Source organism: Gadus macrocephalus, chromosome 10, assembly GCF_031168955.1.
Source record: "Gadus macrocephalus chromosome 10, ASM3116895v1".
Lineage (NCBI taxonomy): Eukaryota > Metazoa > Chordata > Actinopteri > Gadiformes > Gadidae > Gadus > Gadus macrocephalus.
The window spans coordinates 17,781,782-17,804,274 of record NC_082391.1 but is presented as its reverse complement, the minus strand read 5'-3'; the positions used below and the strand labels follow the sequence as shown (position 1 = coordinate 17,804,274).

Sequence of the window (22,493 nt, the reverse complement as noted above, 5' to 3'; positions counted from 1 at the left end):
GAACATTGGATGAGTATTTTGTCTTCAGCAGCCATTTTTTGTAAAACAACAACAACAAAAACAACCGAAAATAAAATGTCTGTCATGGCAGATGCTCAGCTTCTGGAATCACTTCAGTGAGAATGATTCACAACCTTTATCCTTCCTGGATGACTAATGGACATGCAATTACTTTATCTCCTAGACAGAAAGACAAACTGGCAGAAAGCGAGACAGCCGACTTTGAAGTGTGTGAATACAAAATCGTTTTTTTACAAAAGGTGAGAGGTTGGAATATAATTACTACACTCTGTCACACTTCACTATTTCCCCCGTCTGAAACTGAATCATAGTCTACACAGATGAAACAACGACAGCGCTGGACTTTTTCCATTGACTGTCTAACTTTCCTCAACAACTTATACTTAGAAATGATAAATCGTCCAACCGTCAGACCCTTTCTAAGGACCACAAGGTTCACACAGAAGTCCAGTGGGGCCGGAGACACCGACAGGTCCGCGAGCAGCTGAGGTGAACGACAATCACTGGGGAAGGGGCCCATGGCGTCTGGGTCAGAGAGAGGACTCTCCGCTCACGGTTTTAAACTAATGATGAGCCATGGGGATGGAGACCTGCCTTCCAGCTCATCTTTCCAGCCTAGACTCACAGTTTCTTCCTTCCAATTTGCGGCGCGTTCCATCCACCTTAGTCGGCATGGCGATAGGTGCATCGCAGCGTAGGGGCAGGCAGACGAGACAAATGGACCGGCAGACTGACGGACAGACGGACAGCGGGACGCACTCGGGTACGAGCAGCAGTCTCATGTGTGCTGCTATCCATGCTCCCCGCCGCCTCCCCTTAGCTCGGGGGAGCCTTGGACGGCTAGAGGGGGGGAAGGGCGGCGGTTGGTGGGGGCAGGGTGTGTGGGGACAGTGGGAGGTGTCTCACACCCAACCCCCCCATCCTCTTCCTGTCTCCACTGCTCTCGCTCCCTTTTTCTCTCCATCGCTCCATCTCTCCATCGCTCCATCTCTCCATCGCTCCATCTCTCCATCTCTCTCTCTCTCTCTCTCTCTCTCCATCTCTCTCTCTCTCTCTCTCTCTCTCTCTCTCTCTCTCTCTCCTTCTCTCTCTCTCTCTCTCTCTCTCTCTCTCTCTCTCTCGCTCCACGACGCACGCACACACGCCCTCCTACGTGTGTGCCGTCGCCATGGCAACACGTGCCGTTTTGCGCCGCGCGCAGCTCGGGGGGGCCTTATCATTCGCGGGAGGTGATGAGGATGATGAGAAGGACACGGTGCGCACACAGTGGCAACATGGCCAACTGGTGGATTGGTGGAGCGCCCCCTACTCTTAGCCGTTTGGGTCTAGTTGCCCTGATTGGGTTTGGAGGTTATGCCTCCATGTGTTTTTGCTTTTGTGATGTCTCTTCTTTATTTGACGGTTGCCATCGTCAGTGTACTGAACATGTATTTGCCAATGGGCGTCTTCACACGTCTTTGATCTCCAGTTTCGACCCTCTATTAATTACCGATTGGCAAGGTCAAGTTTGTCGGAGAGTCATCGCTTTCCCCTGGTAAAAACTTAGTTTAAAATTAGAAAAAGCATGAAAGCCATGGCAGTGGGTTACCGGCACTGCCGCAAGCTGTTATGAAGAAGGGCCACTGTTAATTGTTTGGTCATACCTCATGAAGCAAAGGTCAGTGTGCTTTTCATCCTTGACAGTACACATATTCTCGTTGTCCTCTTTTTCCCCATGAGGTGCTGCCCTCTAGTGGCCAGAGACGCCCACAACAGCAGGGTTCTTTCCTCTTTTCAACGGCAGGATTATTATCCGAACTGGTGAAGTAATGAAACTAGAACGGATGGCTATGCGCACTGTAATCACAGTTTGACGGAGAGTTTTAAAGTTTATAATGTTGAGTATTATGTTTTATTAGAACACCGGTAGTATTAATATTATTTCTAACCTGGTAGCAATAGATGGTGTTTACTTTGGCAGTGTATGTTAATACGGCCACAGCAGACTCACATTCTGGGCTCTCCGACGCAAATGGTGAATCTCTCTCCTCTCTCTCTCCACTCTCTCCTCTCTCTCCTCTCTCTCCTCTCTCTCCATGGTGATAGTGATGAACCGGCAGTAGGCCCAGCAGGGGTTTCGATCTCTGTGTCTGGGGCCCTGGAGTGATGGGCGATCGAGGGCTGAGCAACCTGTGTTACCATGGATACATTTGTTCATTAGGGGCGTTTTGCTTGCACTATGTGCACACGTGACACGTGACACGTGACACGTTTACATTCAGCATTGCACACACAAGGCTTTATATAGCTGGTATGCAAAGCCAAGGACACCTTTTCTATGACGGTATGGAGGAACAGGGCTGCATGAGTGGGTAGGATCAGTCTGTTTGCAGAGCTGTTCACCCATCTGTCCTCCATGACGGAACACAGTTCAGGAACATGGAACTTTGGCGTTGATGCAGATCATCCACTGGTTCGATTTGTGCCACATGTTTTTATGGATTTGGATCATTTACATTATTTACAAAAAAATGATAAGGCTGTTGAAAGTAAGTTCATATAAGGGTTTACCTTATAAACCCTTTTGCTTAAGGATTTTTCGTATTAGCCCTTACAAGGGGAAACTATCTTTACTCACCACCGTAACAATCAAAGTCTGTTATGAAAACCCCGCAGATCTGTACCTTATCCTTATAGTGTTATGTAAAGATCTTGTTTTACAAAGAAACCTTCTCCAGTCGCCTCAATTAAATCCTGTGATTCCATAGAACTCTCATAAAAGCGTTGACATTACTGAAGGTCAGACATGAGCAGCTGAGCACCTATAGACCGGAGCACTTTATCCCATTATGCAGTCTGATCTGGAGCCTATTAGATCTGTGTGATGGAGTTAGGCTTGTTTAAAAAAGCGCTGGTTGATATCGGATAATTTAAATCATCTGGCTCGCATCCGTAATACTATACCACGCACGATCGATTTACAGGAATATTGAGCACTCGAACAAATAAATCTTCTGTTTCTGTGTTATGTTTCTGACCTTGGCCGTACAAACGCCAGATAAGAACAGCACATATAGACTGGCCCTGCTGTGAGGTTAGAGGGATGGATTACTCGGAGTCAAGGCCTGCGGTACAATCAATCGTCACTATTTTGTTAGTAATATATATCCTGGATGTATAAATTAATGCGTTGGTTCCTTTTGTATTGATTTATTAGTTGATTTCTTCTTAAAAAAAATTATGCGTTTGTAAGCATTGTATGCGTCAGTGCTTCAGACTGCCTGCCGCCTTTCACGGTGCATTTCCGCCATCTAGCGGCCAAACATGTAAACATTCAATTCATCAATATTACCTCCGCAAACCCTGAGATTTGCGAACCATTTGCGCTTTTATTGTTGTAATTATAAAAATTTGGTGTTCATTAGGCCTACATAAACACCGTGCACACGTATACTATTCCTCTGTTTATCATTAGCAGACCACCGACCAAACATGGAAATATAATTAATATCTGCTGTGTGGACAAACAAAGACGCTTGTTTGCTCAAGAGCCAGGCGAGCAAACGTGTGGTTCGTAAAATAACAAATCCTACAAGTTTAGACTGAAAAATCTTGTTATCTAAAAGCCAGAATGAATGCACGTTGTCCTTCCAGTAAGTCGATATTTATTTTTTCAGTGGAAAATAGAAAGGACTGCATAATCCGTTTACCCGATGCATTATCGTCTCATTTTACATGATTTCTGTAACATGAGCGCCAAGTCTTCTCCGTCCCACAAGACACAAAGCACAATCTCCGCCCATGCGATTTCCACCACTTTTGTCCATCACTTTTCTCCAGTATTGCCCACTGAACGCAGCAGTGTCCTCCCCAATAGCATATGGTTAGGATCCACAGCCCACTGGATGAATGTTTAATGAGCGTTTGAGAAGTCATAATGGAACATCGCTAATGTCCTTTAATGATCTTCCTGTGTGGCCCCTCCTCGGAGCTTCCTCCACTACGCCCAGGACCGTTTCTTCTCTCTTTTTTTGACAAATGTTTTGAACTTTCTCGCGTCTCACGACTATTCGCTCTTACTTCAACGTCCCGGGACTAGTCTGTGCGCACCCAGATCGGGCTCTGCTTCGGAATGATCATGAGCTTCCCCCTCCGAAAGTCCGTATCAGGTAGGCAGCAGTCGATTTGCTCTATCACATTGTTACATTGTTTATACTGATTAGGTAATCTATGTATTTAGAAGAAAAAAACGCAATATTTTCGTCTGATTGTAGGCACTGTAGCTCTGTAGCCTACATGCAGAGTTTATTTCTTCATGGCAACTCATGGCGGGACAGAGCTTTTCGTTCATCTTGACTTTGAGTTGTCTCTGAGCTCTCCATGGTGCTGAATTCCCGATCGCTCCAGCAGGATTCCTGCTGAGGCGATCGCTAACTTGGAGGCGACGCTGTTCTGAAATGTTTCTTTTAAAGTGTTTTTGTTTCAGAACAATTTCTCAGATGATGACATGAATTAATTGAAAGGAAATGCACTTTTTTGTTTACGTAGACCTATGAGAACAGGAATTACCCAATAGTAAACCTACTTTATTGTGCGTTAGGATATTTCAACCCTACTCAAAGCCATTCGTATGAAAATTTTATTCAGGGAATATCCAGGCTTGAATCATTTGTCGAACGCGTGTAATTTGAAAAATCATTAAAAATGGTTCTGAACTAGCAGTTCCATCCCAGACCTGTAGATGGCAGTAGAGGGGCGCTGTGCCCGAGCAGCGGGAGGCAGGACCAGAGAAGGGTGTGATGGGACTGCTTTCTACATCGGCCACAACGTGCCATTCGTCAGCACCTTACCTCAGTGGAGGTAAGGTAACTGCTGGCGTGTAGAAACCAAACCGTTTCCGCGGGACCATCAGGGCAGTTGTAGCATATGTATATTTATATGTTTGTGTATTTATGTTATAGTAGGCTATGTATGGTCATGCAATTTGTTTAACATATGTAAAGACACGACGACCAAGTAGGACCAAACTTGGTCTCCTTTATGGACACCCCAGACGAATATTACTAACTTTAAAAAACCTTGAGTAAATTAAAGTCTCCGTGTAAAGGTGCAGTGGGCTAACAGGCACACACCAAGGTAAACAAACCATAAAACATTTGAAAATGAAAAAGACCCAGGTCATAAACATAGACAGGGTTGGGGGGTCTGAGTTTAGGTTTGTGTGCGTTCAAAGCAACAGAACCCAGATAGCACAAATCTTGGAATCCACCCATAACAACTTCAGAAAAATATTGATAAGTAGACATGTTTTGATGTTTTTAATACAGAGATATTGGTTTCACAAAACAAGAGCTTTGGCCACATCGACCTAACCGTTTTTTACCGACACCATCCTCTCTCCCACTCTCCCTCTCCTCTCTCACTACCTCACATTCTTTATTCTGAGATGTGGCTCACGGTGGATGTTTCAAACTTTGTATTAGTTCCCAGCACAGATAACAGGCATCTACACAGCAAATAGGTTTCAATCTCTCGTGCTGTCGGCTTCCCTGCAACACAACTCGTCCCTCCTCCAACCTCCCTCCTCGCGCTGCAACTTGTTCTGGGTGCGAAGCGGTACAGCTGAAACTGCGCTTTCCTCCTGCCGGCGCGCGACTCCCGCCTCTGAAGCGACGCGCCTCACACCGCGCGTGGCTTTGCTTCAATAGAAAAAAAAAAAAGAAAGCGGGAGAAAAAAAGAAGAGCGGCATTCTCCGCAGTGATTCTCTCGTCCGATCTGCCGCCTGCCTTTAAAAGCCTGTCAGCAGCGGGTAGAGCAGGGCTTTCTTTCTTGAGAGCAGACTGAAAGCATCGCGTATTTACGTTGGCGAACAGGTGTGTTTGGATGGACTTTTTACTGCGACGTTTACGATAACCTGCAAGTCTGACTTTTCGTGGGTTCACGTCAAGAAAGGATCACGTTAAAAAAAAGGTTTCCGGAGGATAACAACTGAAAACTTGCTTCTCAGCAATGTTGCTACCAACATAAGGGAGCCGGAGGGACAACTCCGTGGAGCACTAGAGTGGAACATTTGTGCCTTTTATTTTTTATTGCGAATTATCCTACTTCTCTCTCCCTCCTTCCCCTACGAAGAACCACAACCCTAGTTGCGAAAATCGATCAAAAACAACCCAACATGAAATCGATGGAAGGCGCATGCATGACTTCAAAGCAACATACCGACGTGTAGAGCTAACTGCTTTCGTCTGTTCCGTTTATTATTTATTATTTATTATTTTGTTTTTTCAACCACTGGACATTTGGGTTTTTCCTCGAATACGAGTTTCGTCATTCAGGCGAGTTTTTCTTTTCATTTGAACATTAGTCTGGAACTTGTGTCCAGACCACCGCCAAACTGGCCATGGCTGCAGCAATTGCCAGCTCCCTCATCCGGCAGAAAAGGCAGGCGAGGGAGCGGGAGAAAACCAATGCCTGCCGCTGTGTTAGCAGTCCGAATAAGGCCAAGGGAGCTTCTGAGAAGCCCAGTCGCTTGAGCGTCTTTTCCCGCGTCAAACTCTTTGGCTCCAAGAAGAGGAGGCGGCGGAGGCCAGGTCTGTTCTGCGGTAGACGATCGTTATGTCATATTGTGTATGTTTTCACCAAGTCTATGAACTAATTTTTTGATTGAATCAAACCACTAGAGGTTTGATTATTCTTGCCTTTTTTTTAAGTGTTATACTAAAAATAAGATACTACAGAGGGAAATTATATAGGTAGACCCATAGACCGGAAATATAATCGTTATGAGGCATATTACTCGTTATTCGCTCCAAATGACCATGACATAATATATCACAACACAGATGGCAAGCCTTTAGAAAAATATTAAATCATAGGCTGGGCTTATATGCATTGGGATATCGAGTGATATCATTCATTGAATTGCACTGTAGAAGATTTGCAAGAAACATACAAATGGAAGCATTTAACCCATTTCTCAGGAACTTTCAAGGAACAAAAGTGGATCAGTTGACACTGCCAAAGTTTACCTGAGGCATGTTTCACTGGCCATACAATACCACAAAATATATTTTAGCTTCAATATGATTTACCAGTTTCAAATTCTGGCATTTCAAAAGCCACCACTTCGTCCCTGAAAGCAGGAGTTACTTGAACTTCCAAGCGGAAAATAAATCATGAATAAATGAGTAGGGTGGCTTTTATTTTCTGGGTAAATGCCATAGGACCAGTCAGGCATCTTTCTCTGGGGTCTGCACAGCACAGGATGAGAGAAGCTCCTGGCTATTTGGACAACCCACTTTTATTCAAAGCATCTTACTATCTTCAAATACTGTGAGTGCATTCAGTCTTAGCATGGATGGACTGTGTGGTAATCATACTCGTACAGGGTAGTGTAGCACTTGTAATGCGTTCCTTAACCAGTGGAGCTAGACTGGACATAATGTTTTTCTCATTAATATCAATAATGTGATGTGTAAACAGAACATCAAAGTCCATGGTAACCGTGCAGCGGGGAATTGCTAAAAAAATTAATACATTTATCATATACTTCATTAACTTGAAGTATATGACTCACTCCCCCTTTACCTCCCCAACCCTGAGGCTCGTACACACACTCCTCTCTCCCCCTTTACGTCAAACCATGGCTCCTACACACTCTCCTCTCTCCCCCTTTACCTCCCCAACCCTGTGGCTCATACACTCACTCCTGCCTCCTCCTTTTCTTCCCCCACCCTCTGACTCCTAAACACTCCCCTCCTCCCTCCCCCTTTACCTCCTACACACACTCCTAACTCCCCCATTACTGTCCCAACCCCATGGCGGAAGCCACCAGGGAATAGGAGTGTCTCCATGTGCATGTGTGTGTGTGTGTGTGTGTGTGTGTGTGTGTGTGTGTGTGCGCGTGTGTGTGTGTGTGTGTGTGTGTGTGTGTGTGTGTGTGTGTGTGTGTGTGTGTGTGTGTGTGTGTGTGTGTGTGTGTGTGTGTGTGTGTGTGTGTGTGTGAATGTGTGTGTGAATGTGTTTGTGTCTGTTTGTGGTGAGAGAGGGATAGTGTGTGTTTTGTGAGTTTGTGCATGTTCCTGTGGATTTGTGTTTTTGTGTGTGTGCCTTTGTGTGTGTGTGGGTGTGTGTGTGTGTGTGCGCACGCGCACGACTGTGTGTGTGTCTTGCATAACACAACGTGTAATGCCACACTTCACACTCCAGCAGGAAAAGTGGTTGAGTGTGGTGGTGAGAAGGTGCCATCTAATCAAATATTCTGCGTGTGTGTGCACTAAGTCCATGTGCATACTATAGGCACATGCTTGCGTGTCTCCACACACACACACACTCCATGCACTCACACATTATAAAAGACCCCACCCATCCTTCCCTTTGTTCTTCCATTTTTTAAATCCACAGTGAGCGTTTTTGCACGTCTCAGCGTTAAACGGTGTGACCATGGAAGCACAGTGCGTTTTTTTTTAAAGCGTTACATTACTTTTTAATAAAATGCAAACGTTACATCTCTGAAAGGTTTGCGGGCGTCTGCATGGGATGTATACTATCTGGGGGGGGAGTAGACCTTAAAGGAAAATGCGTGTTCAGGCGAGCGAGCGTCGAGGCGAGCCGTGCGTTCACGAGGTAACCTGAGTGTGGATTCAGCAGCCCTCGGCTCGGCATCGCTGACAGTGACGTGTCACGTGACGTGTCACGTGACCAGGGAGTGGCGCTCGCTCCAGCAGCGAGTGTGTTCCAGACGTCTTGGGGGCTGTTTTCCTTCTGCGACAAGCTGACGCAGCCTCAACTGTTTGTTTGTTTCATTAGACGCTTATTACTTTTTCCTATACGGTTGTTGTTTAATGATCATTTCGTGCCAGCGTTTGTCCTTGCAACACCCACAGAGTTGCGTTGATTCCTTGACGAATGAAAGCACATTCTCTCCTCTAATATGTGTGTTTTTTGAACTGCTGCCGCTGCCTCCTAATTAAAAGTAGCAGCATTTATTCTGTAGTAGGGATGTAACGATGTAACGGTGTAACAGTAAACCCCTATAAAAATGTTGTCAATAACAATTACCCTTTTCACTTATAATAAAAGTGAAAATTATTAAAATTATTATCTCGGTGGATCACCGTGCCCGCGGTGTGGAATCTGTGTGCTTAAATCCTTCCAAGCACTTCATCCAATTCTCCTGAAGTTTCTCCTGAAGTCACTGTGTAGTCTGCAACATAATGTTTTTAAGTTTCTTGAAGTTGAAATCATGGTGGAAGGAGGAGACGACAGCGCTCAAGACATCCATCAGCCTTCTAATAGGATGTGCATTTCTGGCAAAAATTATATTCAATATTTGCTGAGAAGTATTCGAATAATATTCAAGAATCGGTCAATCAAGAACCCCCCACGCACGCTCGCACGCACACACGCACCTCGGATACACGCACACACAATGACACAGGGAGAGGCTTTTATGATTTTTATGAAATCATTCTGTTACTGTAATTTCACCAACTGCGCCATAAACATTCAACATCAAAATTATTTCAACGTGGGCTTAGGCAGATAGGCCTACATGCGCCGAAAACAGATCGCTATTTATTTATTTAAACACAGCCTGCATGACGGTGAACTAGACACGTCAAAAAAATAACTTCACACGGTGTGTCTTTTTACAATTTATTTGTTACCAGCATTCGTAGCGTTGATCAGCAGAGAAATAGTCCGCCAAAGACGTTGTCGTCGCTTAGCAACCGAGGACGCTGGGGTTGATAAGTTACACGACTACTTGCGGAGTGATACGATAAAAAAAAAAAAATCAACTTTCCTTGACAGCGGCCATTAGAATATGCTTGCAATGGTGAATTATCAAAAAATTATTCACCACCAGAAGTTGTGAAGGCCCATGCATTCTACAGCAATGAGAAGAGCCGTGTAATAGATAATGATTGTCACAATCATTATTCGATATTCAACGTGACTTCGACTATTCGACGATCGTTGCCCATCCCTACCTTCTAAGAGGACTAAGTCTGAAGTATGGGCATCCTCATCCTCATCGTCATCCGCTTATCCGGGGTCGGGTCGCGGGGGGAGCAGCTCAAGCAGGGGGCCCCAGACTTCCCTTTCCCGGGCCACATTGACCAGCTCTGACGGGGGGATCCCGAGGCGTTCCCAGGCCAGTGTTGAGATATAATCTCTCCACCTAGTCCTGGGTCTTCCCCGAGGTCTCCTCCCCACTGGACGTGCCTGAAACACCTCCCAAGGAAGGCGCCCAGTGGGCATCCTTACCAGATGCCCGAACCACCTCAGCTGACTCCTTTCTAAGTAAAGGAGCAGCGGCTCTAATCCGAGTTCCTCACGGATGGCTGAGCTTCTCACCCTATCCCTAAGGGAGACGCCAGCCACCCTTCTGAGAAAACTCATCTCGGCCGCTTGTACCCGCGATCTCGTCCTTTCGGTCATCACCCAGCCCTCATGACCATAGGTGAGGATAGGAACGAAGATCGACCGGTAGATCGAGAGCTTTGCCTTGCGGCTCAGCTCTCTTTTCGTTACAACGGTGCGGTAAAGCGAACGCAATACCGCCCCCGCTGCTCCGATTCTCCGGCCAATCTCACGCTCCATAGTACCCTCACTCGCGAACAAGACCCCGAGGTACTTGAACTCCTTCACTTGGGCTAAGGACTCATTTCCTACCCGGAGTAAGCAATCCACCGGTTTCCTGCTAAGAGTCATGGCCTCAGATTTAGCGGTGCTGATCCTCATCCCAGCCGATTCACACTCGGCCGCCAGCCGATCCAGTGAGTGCTGAAGGTCACAGGCCGATGATCCAATGAGGACCACATCATCTGCAAAAAGCAGTGACGAGATCCTCAGACCACCGAACTGCAACCCCTCCCCACCACGAGTACGCCTCGATATCCTGTCCATGTATATCACAAACAGGATTGGTGACAAGGCACAGCCTTGTCACCAATCCTGGTTTAAATACCATGTTTTGGGTATTTAAAATACCGCAATAGTACCGAAAACCGGGATAATTTTGGTGACAATAAACCTGAGGTTACATTTTCTTACCGTTACATCCCTATTCTGTAGCATTACGTGTACAAATGAGTTTAAATGTATTTATTTTCCAGGAACATGTTTAGAAGCTGTTGATGTGATCAGGGTTGACATGCAAATAAAGCTTATTCACTGAAACAAACGATGACCTGAAAGGGCTCTGGTCCCCGTTAAGACGTGGCTCATGTCTTAACCGTCGTGACTCCAGAGATGTATCACTGACCACCTGTTTTGCTCTGTTTTTCCTGTGTGTGTGTGTGTGTGTGTGTGTGTGTGTGTGTGTGTGTGTGTGTGTGTGTGTGTGTGTGTGTGTGTGTCCCCGCTTTGCAGAACCCCAACTGAAGGGCATCGTGACGAAGCTCTACAGTCGCCAGGGCTTCCACTTACAGCTACAGGCGGATGGAACCATCGATGGGACAAAAGAGGAAGACAATGGCTACAGTGAGTCTTTCTCCGCACTCCCTCTCTCCATCTCCGTTGTGCCTCACGCGGAGGCTGCCGTCACCGGTGGTGGCGTCCAGACATGGACCCCATCATTTGTTAAACAAACCAAATAGCTATTTATAGATGGTCAGTCGGTCCACTGACTCTAAACGAACTGCGTAACACAAATAGATTGTGTTTTGTTTCGAGATAATGAATGCAGATTCACTTCGTCTGAATTTATTCCTGATAATTTGACTCCCGACTGCGAATAAACGAAGCAATATGTTTGAGTTATATATCAGGACATCTGCAGTATGTAACCCTCCCAAGAAAGAAATAAACTACACAAATAGATACACAGGTCTTAAACATCCAGTGAACACAATGTTTGTGTAGAAGAAGCTGTTATCCCGTAGCTTGTTGCAGATAGTAGTGTGTTTTCTAACCATTAGCCAGAGAACAGAAATGTCTGTTATTTTGTTAAATCCTCAGATCTCAATTGTGATTGGTGCATCCGTAGGGACCCTTTAATTCGTAGGGTTCTCTTCAGGGTTCTCTTGAATCGTAGGGTTCTCTTCAGAGCGTCAGTAGGGTTGTCTTCAGGGTTCTCTTCTGAGCGTCAGTAGGGTTCTCGTCAGGGTTCTCTTCAGAACGTCTGTAGGTTCAGTGCGTCTGTAGAGTTTTCTCTAGTGTGTCCGTACGGTTCTCCAGTGCGTCCGTGGGGTTCTCAAGTGCGTCCGTGGGGTTCTCTTCAGGGTTCTCTTCAGAGCGTCCCTAGGGTTCGCCTTAGCGCCTTAGCTCACTCACATGCAGAGGAAATCTATAGCAGCCTGAACGCCATTGTTGAGCAGCTTCTTTGATCCCCTAAAATCCCTCTATAGTAAGAGGGACTTTGTTTTTATCTGCTCATTGAAACTTGACCCCCGCCCCGCCTCCCCCTCTATAATTTCATTACATCGCTACATCCCATCTAATCGCTACATCCCCCGTCTTTGTTTTCCAATGGACGGATTAAAAGTGGACATCAATGCAGGAGGCGGAGCCCACGGCCCTCACACAACGGATGCATCCCAAACGGAAAAAGACTCTCGGGCCAGGATGTGGATGCATATTAAATGCAGTTACAACCTTAATCCGCCTTTTCCAGGTTGCTGTTTGCGCCAAAGCCGGTCTAGTGTGTTTACAGCAGGGCACCCAACGTGTCTGCTTCTCAAGACCTGGCCCCACCACACAGCCCCCGCACGTGTGGACAGCTACTTCTGGAAACACGATCCCGCCCCCGTCGACACATGATCTGCGGCCCGGCCCCGAAACCGCATATCCTATAGTAGCCATGCGCAGGGGAAACGCAGCGATCACGTTACAGTGATCAACCGCGGATTTGGACCATCGTGAAGGGTGGGATGGAATGATTCACTCGTGTGAGGAAATGGAAGGACTTTAAGTTTAAGATTGCATCTTTAAAGCCGCTGTAAATATACTAGATTCCTATTCGATGTAAAAGTGCCTTGATGTTCGTGTTCCAACATTTGAGTATGAATAAACGTCCCCAGATATTAGGAAGGTTTGTTGAAAGTCATTCATCATTCGTTCCTCTTATCTGCGCTATTATTAGGATTGTGTGGGCGTGTCCGCAGCATCTCCCCAGCCACACCTCTGATGGTGCTGAAGGAGAATCTATTATCACCCCGTCCAACGTTGCACGACTCTGGTTTACAGGCAGTTCATCCCAGTGTCTATCGTTGTTTTGCAAGACTCATGGACAACTTGAAACAAGCCCCCCAAGGTAGCTCTCTCTCTCTCTCTCTCTCTCTCTCTCTCTCTCTCTCTCTCTCGAGACGTGGTACCCCTCTTCTGGGATGGCTGAGTGTGCCGTAGATGTGTAGTCCACAGAGTCCTCGTCACTTTTGATGACTTCATTCAACACGGATGCCACAGGCGGGAGAGCCTTGGTTTGGATGGCAAAGAAAACCCTTCAGACTGATGACTTACAATGTGGCATGTAGGAATTTATCGGTTCTGATGATATGGGACAATCTAGATAAAGACGGATGAAATCAAGGCAATATATGGCATGTACTGAATACATGCTACATAAACACTCATCCTTTCATGCCAAAAAAAAAAAAAAGTACCACATGATTCACACACACGCACACGCACACGCACACACAGACACAGACAAAAACAAACACACAGATAGGACCTCATGACATACTTTAGTAAGCAGGCAAGCCAGTCCCTGGTAGGCCTCTGCTGAAATGTAGAGATCCGTACGGCAGTACGTCTTCTCGGGTTCATTTTTAGCTTCTTTCTCATGAAAGAAGATGAAATTAAAGAGGTCTGTCGAAAGAAGAGGAGACAGAACGAGGCTCTTTTGCAGTCTCCAAAAATAGCGTTGTTAGGTGCAGGGTGCGCTTGTCTCCATGGTGATGGCAGCGCTGCGCTCTTCCGGTTAGCTAGTGTCTTGTGGTGGTGGTGTTGCTGGGAGCGGATCTACTCAGACGCACGCCTGTACATAGAGGTGGAGGGGTTGGATGGCGGGTAGCAGCTCTTCAGAGAGCTCAGGTGTTTCTTGGAAACAAGAAGTAATGAGTTTCCCCCCTTCAGAAATCCCTGTCTGCACCCAACCGGTAATCCCTCTGAAATGAAGTGGAGGGGGCAGCAATGACTATATATAAGCCCTTAGGGCGCTTATATAGTGGAACTTTTTCCCCTGTCCCAAAGTCAGGTAAATAGCCGGTCCTATCTTGAAAAGAGCCCAGTGACGCTGCGAGCGTTGGGGAATAATGTGAGCTCATCTTCCTCTCTCCGAGGGACTCTTTGCCCTGTGGCCCCTCAGGAGAGACGAGCTCACGTTGTACTGCTTCCTGTAGTCGTCAGGCACCATCCTCATGGGGTATTAGGAGGAAAGAATAGAGGGAGAAATAGCGAAGATAAGAAGAAGCCATACAATGGGAATCTTCTTCGACAGCAGTACCACTGAAGTGACAACGTAACAGAGAGAGACGGGGAGAGAGTGAACCAGAGAGAGAGAGATATGTGGTTGGGCATGGAGGAGTTACATGCGCTGCTGCTGAGTGCAAAATATGCTAGCTGTGGCTGTTAACTCTAGCGCGCCAAATTAAATATGCATCCCTTTCGCTGTTGCTAAAAACAAAAGCCTGACTAAAGAGCGAGACAGGCACAATTTGAGCCCCTTAGAGCAGGGGAGAGAGGCCATCAAACGTCGTCTGTAGTGCACTTGACCGAGGGGAGAAGGTGGGGTGGGGGGGGGGGGGGCTGGGATTCATTGGTTAACCGAATTACCACAGTCGTTCGACAAGCTGTGACTCACAGCGAATGTGAATGGAGCTCTATGGCGCCAAAGGGTGAGTCACTCCTTACTCGGCTATTGGCCATATAAAGGAGGATCATCAATGTCTATGTGTGGGTTTTCATGCATTTACATTAAGCCATCTTGCAGAGGCTTCCATCCATAGCGACTTGCCGGTGAGGCTGAGAATAAGCACGCAATTAAAAATAGACTAACTACAAAAAATAGTGCGCATGGCTTTAGTGACCTCAACGGCAATTATTTTGTGCACGGCGAATCGGATGACTAATAGAAAGTGAATCATGGCATTCAACAGGGAGACCCCGGCGCAGGATTAATGCATTGCGTCCACAAGCTCAGCTGCGAACCGCTAGGTGCAGAATCGAGTGGAGAATTTACCAGTCGGAGGTCCTCATCCGTTCTCGGTCAAATCACTCGGATGTTGACCTACGCTGAACGTTGGTAGCACTGAAATAACGCCACAGCCATAGATGCAACACTTTATTATCACACTTTTATGTAGTTAACGTCACGGAATCTGAACTCGGTGGCCTTTGAGGATTCATCTGTAAGTGGGTCATTAAGTGCTGCCGGTACTTGGCACACCAAGTACCGGCATTGGATTATTCTTGACTGTTTCTTCCCCTTGTGTTCCTTTTTTCCACAGCCATTTTCAACCTTATCCCCGTGGGGCTACGAGTGGTGGCCATTCAGGGCGTCCAGACCAAACTCTACCTGGCCATGAACAGTGAAGGCTTCCTATACACATCAGTAAGTCTCTTCTACTTCCCGGTGTGTTTGCCCGTGTGTGTGAGCGTGCACGTGTGTGTGTTTTGTGTGTACACGTGTCTGTACCTGACGTGAACCGCGAGGGCTTCCTATACACATCAGTAAGTCTCTTCTTCCTAGTGTGTGGGGAAACGTGTTGAGTGTTGAGTATGCCAAGGTGTGTATGAGCGTGTGTTCGCACGTGTGTGTGTGTGTGTGTGTCATCTGTGGGCGGGGTGGCCTGAGCCACCACAGCCCCGCCCTCTGTCTATCTGTGGCTGACCTTCCAATGCGACAGATAACTGCCAAAGCAATGGTTGTTTGGCAGACATCTGAGTTGCTATGGCGACGTAAGGCCTGGGCGCCAGTGGCTACACTATGTGGGCTGAATTATGCCGTGGAATACTTTTGCTTTCTGCGCCCGAGTATGGGAGCGAGAGAGAGAGAGAGAGAGAGAGAGAGAGAGAGAGAGAGAGAGAGAGAGAGAGAGAGAGAGACAGAGGGAGAGAGAGAGAGAGAGAGAGAGAGAGAGAGAGAGAGAGAGAGAGAGAGAGAGAGAGAGAGAGAGAGAGAGAGAGAGAGAGTATGAGAGCGAGAGAGAAAGAGAGAGAGAAAGAGAGAGAGACCAGTTACAATGCTGGATAATCAACTGCTGCTCCAGTGTCGTAGTGTTGTTCACCATACTCTGAAAAAGAGAGATGAGAGTGAGTGTTTCTGTCATCCGTCGATTTTCACTACCTACATGAATCGATAACAATATGTTTTTTGTAGATCGGTGCTCCCTCTGTAACTTTGATTACGAGTGAAAATATATGAATTATTCAGCCGGCTGACTTCAAAACTTCCTGACATTACAGAGTGGCTGTTGTTGCTCTTTTATCTGTCAACACACACTTGACAGATGATACCAAATTCACAACCAGGGGTCATTGCAAGATATCATATTTTGCTCTCTGTCTGATTCCGTCCCCTATCTAGCAGGCTGATGTGATACACAGGGCGGTACCACTTCAATCATTCATTCAAACATTCCTTGTGTTGAATTAACCCTAATTAAGTATCTCTATCAAAATATTATTTATTTTATCATTATGATTATATTGATGAGGATGATGCTGAATCATATTACTATTAGTAGAAGTTGCTATTGTAACAGCAGTAGTAGTAGTAGTAGTAGTAGTGTTTTAAGCATATTCATTTACATATACCATGCATATATAATCCATATCCATATTTATAACATAAGCCTAATTAATGCCCTGAAATTAACCCGAGACCGGATTAAAGAAACCAAGACTGCCAACTGCTATCCTCCATCTGCAGAAAGCATAGTGTTAATGAGTGCTAGCGAAGGTTGGGGAATACTTTCAAGGCAGTTGCAAAGCACGCCTGAGGGAATCGCTGGAGATATTGTAAATAAAAAGTAGATTCAATCTTACAAGCTCACACTTCACCCACATCGACTCTCCCCTTCCGCACACGAACACACAAACACGCAGGCGCTCCCGCAGCCACACACACCTACTCACGCATACGCACAAACACAAGCACGCATGTACAAGCGCATGCATGCACACACGCCAAAGCACACACGCTAGCACACACACACACACACACACACACACACACACATAGTTGTCCACTGGCTTTAAGGATCTGATCATGGAAGCCACTAATTAACGATATGCAGCAGTTTCTTTTTCTAAATTCGTATGACACATTTGTAGCGAGCTGTCTATAGCGAGCAGTATCCGTTGTTGTATTCTTGGTAGGCTGAAGACACACGATGAGCTTTATAAAATCCTAAACTTTTTCCTATAAATGCGATGACACAAGAGTGAATGTAATTACGACTTGAATTTAAGCGTATTACTTTTAACAATGCAGTGTTTTGACTGCTTCATCGTTATTTCCTCCAACAATGCTGGTTTAAGCTTGAATGGCTACCATTAAAAGTAGATGGAGCTGTTGTACTTTTATACATGAGGCTAATCAAATTAATTTCTCGATTCAATGGATGTGTTAATCGGCTGGATCTTTATCTTGCTTATAGTCTTAAAAGTGGCTTCGCAGTCTGTCCCATAATAACAAGGCAGATTTACGAAACCTGCTTATTCTAAGTCGTCATATGCACAATGAGGAAAACCCTCACCATAAATTAAAGAAAAACAAGCATTACATAATCAGTAAAAGCTATCATACTAGCTGATAGGAAACGTGCATAACTATGTCCTGTACAATGCCCCGAATCAGACCCCTATACTGATATGCAATACAAACAGGAGGGTTTATCTTTTACTTTGCCTCATTCATTATATGATTTCATTTCCTTGGTGTAAGCTTTATGTCTGAACGCGGTGTTCACCTTTGGTCAAATTCCCCAGGATGAAACCGCAGTCCACTTAAATGTTGTTTAGATGCAGCTGTACATGATAAACTATAAAAAAATAAGCCATCACTGAGAACGGAGCTGAGAGGGGCGTTCATTTGACGATCACTCATAATTAAAGGTTGACTCTAATGAGGGCGCTGTGAATCTAGGAAAGGGCTTTAAGGGGACGTTGGAACATCATGAGGGACACTAAGGGAGGTAAAGAAGTGTGTCTTTGGGTGTGTGTGCGCGCATCTACCATTGAAGGGATTATATATCTTCTCAGTTAGACTTCTTTGTTATTTCTTATTTATAACTACTTTATTATTAATTTTGTGCATTTCTAGTTTAATAATTCTAAAATGAACACCTATAATAATATATAATAATTCTGATGGCAGACAAGCTCACATCGCAGCTCACATCGCAGTCAACGGGACATCAGTCAGAGAAAGCCACTTCGCTGCTATGTGTAATGAGATGGTTTTCCTCAATGGGAGGTAGGTATTGGGCTGAGAGCCATGCCTTCTCAACCATTCAGTCTGCCTAATGCCTTTGGTAAACACCTGCCAGTACTTTAGTGTCCCCCCTCTGTTGAACTTATTAAATGTGTGCGGTTGCATTTGGGTCTGTTTAAGCACTATCCTATGTGTTTATTTTAGGCTTTGCAGCGAACACAAACAGACACACACACACACACACACGCATACACACACGCATACACACACACACACACAAACATACACACACCAAACACACACACACATGCACACACACACACACACACATGCACACACGTACACCTGCGCACACATGCAGACACACACACACACACACACACACACACACACACACACACACACACACACACACACACACACACACACACACACACACACACACACACACACACACAAGAATCAATGCTGGGTTGGAGATGGGCACCCATGCGGTTGCCTTAGTGCACTAGTATGCCTTTTGAGTTTGCGAAGGCTTTCACTCCTCTGTTCTATGACCCAAACCAAGGGAGTATTGAGAGGCGCCTCCCTCAGGGTTTGTATCTGGCCTACAGTGTTCTCTGAGCCGATGACGTTTAATTAAAAAGACTGGGGCATCGGGACATCAGGTTGTGGGATTTGCCCGGATCACGGGCGTGCGCTGTGACCGCAGCTTCTCTGACGGATTTGCTCAGGGAAACGTTGAAAAGACTGTCCTATACGTATAAAAGTAATTGATTTATGTAGCTATAGCATTGGTTTTATATTTTGTGCGTGTGTGTGTGTGTGTGTGTGTGTGTGTGTGTGTGTGTGTGTGTGTGTGTGTGTGTGTGTGTGTGTGTGTGTGTGTGTGTGTGTGTGTGGTGTGAGCCAGCGTGTATGACTGTGTGCATGCCTGTGCATGAGGTAATATAATCACATTACTGTAATACTGCTGTACATTTGCAGTAATTACGTTGTAAAAATTGTGGAAACGTAACCTTGGCTCTCGCATCTGCCGGTAAAACGCTTTCCCCAACTTGTGGTTATTGGATTTAATAACGTGAGCTGGGATTACCTTTTATTCTTTCTTCCTCAATCATGCTCTCTCTCCCTCTTTTTCTCTCCCATTTTGTCTCGATCTTTCCCTCTCTCTCACTCTCTATTGCTCTCGTGCTTTCTCTCTCTCTCTCTCTCTCTCGTGCACTCTCGTGCACTCTCGTTTACTCTGCCGTGCTTTCTCTCCCCCATGGTCATATACAAAGTGCACACACTATATACAGGCAGCCGCGTGTAAAAGCTTTGTATCCTCTCCAAGAGAAGACTCTAAACGCTTTGCTCTGAAGGGCTGCCATTTTTTATGTCTCTAAATAAGATATTGGTTGGAATGTCTCTGGTTGTTTCATAGCCTTTGACCAAATTCAAAGCAAGAACAAAAAGTAAAGAAACTCTTTCTTCATTTTCTCCACTATTATTATTATTGATATTGCGTTGGATTCAATAAAGAGTGCACAGCGGTTGCTGTTGCAATGGCTGAATGAAATAAAAGGAATGCGAGTTGAAAGTGTTGGTGTTCTTGTTATCAGGGCTGTAGTAAACCGATGAAAATCCTGGTAGACGAATCGTATCAACAATAACAATAATCAGCACCTTATCTCTAGATTATTATTATCAGCCACAGTGCATTGTACTCTACCTGCTAAACTAAATATCATATAAGATCTGTCTGGAAATAGTCTGAGGTCAGCTTCTATATAAAGCGGGTCGCACACCAGACGAGCCACGGAGCGTATGCATATATATATATATATATATATATATGTATATATATATATAAAGCATATAGAGAACGCACCTCGGGAGATTAGATAGTAGTTTTTGTTCTGTGTTTAGTATAATGGACCCAGGGTCTCAAGATCCCAATGAATGGCGCTGCGATTTCGTGATCAGGTGCCAATTCTGATATGTTCCCACTCAAAGCTCATCAAGCGTTGAACACGAAGGTTGACAAAGAATCGCAGACAACATTCAATTATAATATAACTTATGCCTTACGATTTTAGATGATCTGCCTACATAATTGTACCTACTTTAGATTTCAAACGTTTTTCACACTTCTTTGGTATCATTTTGTTTGGAGCGGAGTAAATGTTCAGTAAGTACGACTAGTATTCTCGTCAAGTTGGGCAAGTTTAAAGGTGTGAAAAACAGGGTGTTTGGACCTCCTGTCTTATAAGTCATACATTCTATCGAACCATAGGATTATTAAAACAGAAACTACGGAGCCTACAACATTATTTCTATTCATAATTCATGTTATTTCTAACGCAATACAGCCTATCAGTCAAAAATAAAACACATCGGTGGGCATATGTCCCTCCCAGCCCTGGAAATATTGGATTAAGAAGCGCTTTTTGAATATCAAGTGCATATCGACCCACCCATCTACCGACCGACCGGACCTTGACAGCCCTTCTCAGAATACATCCATGCCTTCGGGCTTTAGCTATGTTATCCCTGGTAGTGGTTTGCAAGATATCATTGAAGTGCCGACCTGTCTCTCTGTCTCTCAGCCCGTCCGTCCTAGCCGTGCATGCTCTGACTCATTCCGGGGAAAGCCCCATCATGGGGGAGGTGGGACTGGGAGGATGAGCGGGGGTAGGTGGTTAGGGTGTGTGGTGGGGGGGTTCTGCGGGATACCCCCCCTGCACCCCCCCCCACCGTATCCTGAGGAAGTGCGTCAGAGCATCCCCTGCTTCGTGACTGCAGCAGACGATCCCCCCACAGCGAGACAGCAGGTGGAGAGTGCGGGAGGGGGGGGGCCGCTGGGGGGTTTGCCCATGCAAGTGTGTGTCTACATGTTTGCGTTTCAATTCCATTTCCATTGAGCAGACGCTTTTATCCAAATGGACTTACAATAAGTATATTTGTCAAAAGAAAGAGAAACAATAAATCGCTGTCTGTACATTAAAGGTGTAAAGTACAGTGTTTGGGAATGCACATTTGTGTATTGCCCCATGGCTTATCAAGCAATATTTACACTGATGTTGTATTAAACACAATGGCCTTAGCTTAGGACTAATTGTACTCACACAATATTTTTGTGTGATCGCCTGCGTGCCTGACTATTATGCAACAGAACGCGACCAGCTGTGCACCATTTGGACAAAAGGATTGTCATGACGGCATTTTCAAAGTAAAAGCCCATTTGGTGTAAGTACATCCTTTAAAGTCCATTTAGCTAAACCACTCGACCAGAGTCCCACAGGCTAAGCCAAATGACCGGACAGGCTTTGTTTGAATGCAGATAGCTTTCTGCTGGTCATGACTTTGTATTTAATTATTCTTGCTCATTTTTGCCATCGTCGTCATGACATTGGTCTTTTCTTTCACTGTGCGGCCACTTCGGCTGAACAACCCCTTTCAAATGAAGTACATGCTGTTGGAGGGCAGTCAAGGGAATCTCATAGTGATTGTCGCTTTCCCACTTCATTGGAAAGCGGCTCCCCTCCAGTCGGTTGGCATCTCTCTCCTTTAGACTCAGATTCTCACAGCAGACGACTGTCTCCGGCCTGTACTGTCTCCAGGCGATGGACACACTCCCATCGCTTCTTGGCTCCTTAGAGGTGTCTGCCTTTGTGTCGAGCTGTGCGTAATTCATTATAAGCCCCCTTTGGTTCTCTCCAGGGTAAAAGGGTGGTCCGGCAGGATCTTCATTAGAGGTGGAGAGAAACTCCCGGCTCCAGAGGTGAACAGCTTTTAGTTATTAGCCCTGGTAACTGATGGAAGGAGAGGGGCAGAGGGGGAGAGGGGGAGAGAGACTAAGGGGAACTTGGGGAGGAAGATAGTGAAAGCAGGAAGGGAAAGGAAGACATATTGAAAATAAAACAGGGACAATGTGAGCAATATGTGTGTTCAGGATTATTATGGATTTTTATTATGTCCTATTGTGGAGAGGGAACACACGATATTGGTGAATTATTGTTTGTTTTTCCTTTTCCATTAAAGAGGTATCGATCCCATCTTCTGTTTGTGTGTCTGAGAGGAATGGATACGACAAGCAGGGCACTTCGGGAGGAAACCTCATTC

The 22,493-nt window shown here is 45.6% G+C and overlaps 1 protein-coding gene across 6 annotated transcripts in view; it reads left to right on the top strand.

Annotated features, from left to right (window-relative positions):
- fgf13a (fibroblast growth factor 13a) overlaps nt 1–22,493 on the top strand; it is a 97,343-nt gene that overhangs the window by 52,453 nt on the left and 22,397 nt on the right. For 4 of the 6 annotated variants that reach the window (XM_060063011.1, XM_060063012.1, XM_060063014.1 and 1 more), the window contains 2 exons: nt 11,378–11,488; nt 15,457–15,560. In XM_060063011.1, coding sequence (XP_059918994.1) covers nt 11,378–11,488; nt 15,457–15,560 — 215 coding nt within the window. Of the gene's footprint in view, nt 1–3,832; nt 4,170–5,706; nt 6,592–11,377; nt 11,489–15,456; nt 15,561–22,493 lie in introns of those variants that run through there. The other 2 variants (XM_060063015.1, XM_060063013.1) reach the window with 2 other exon arrangements.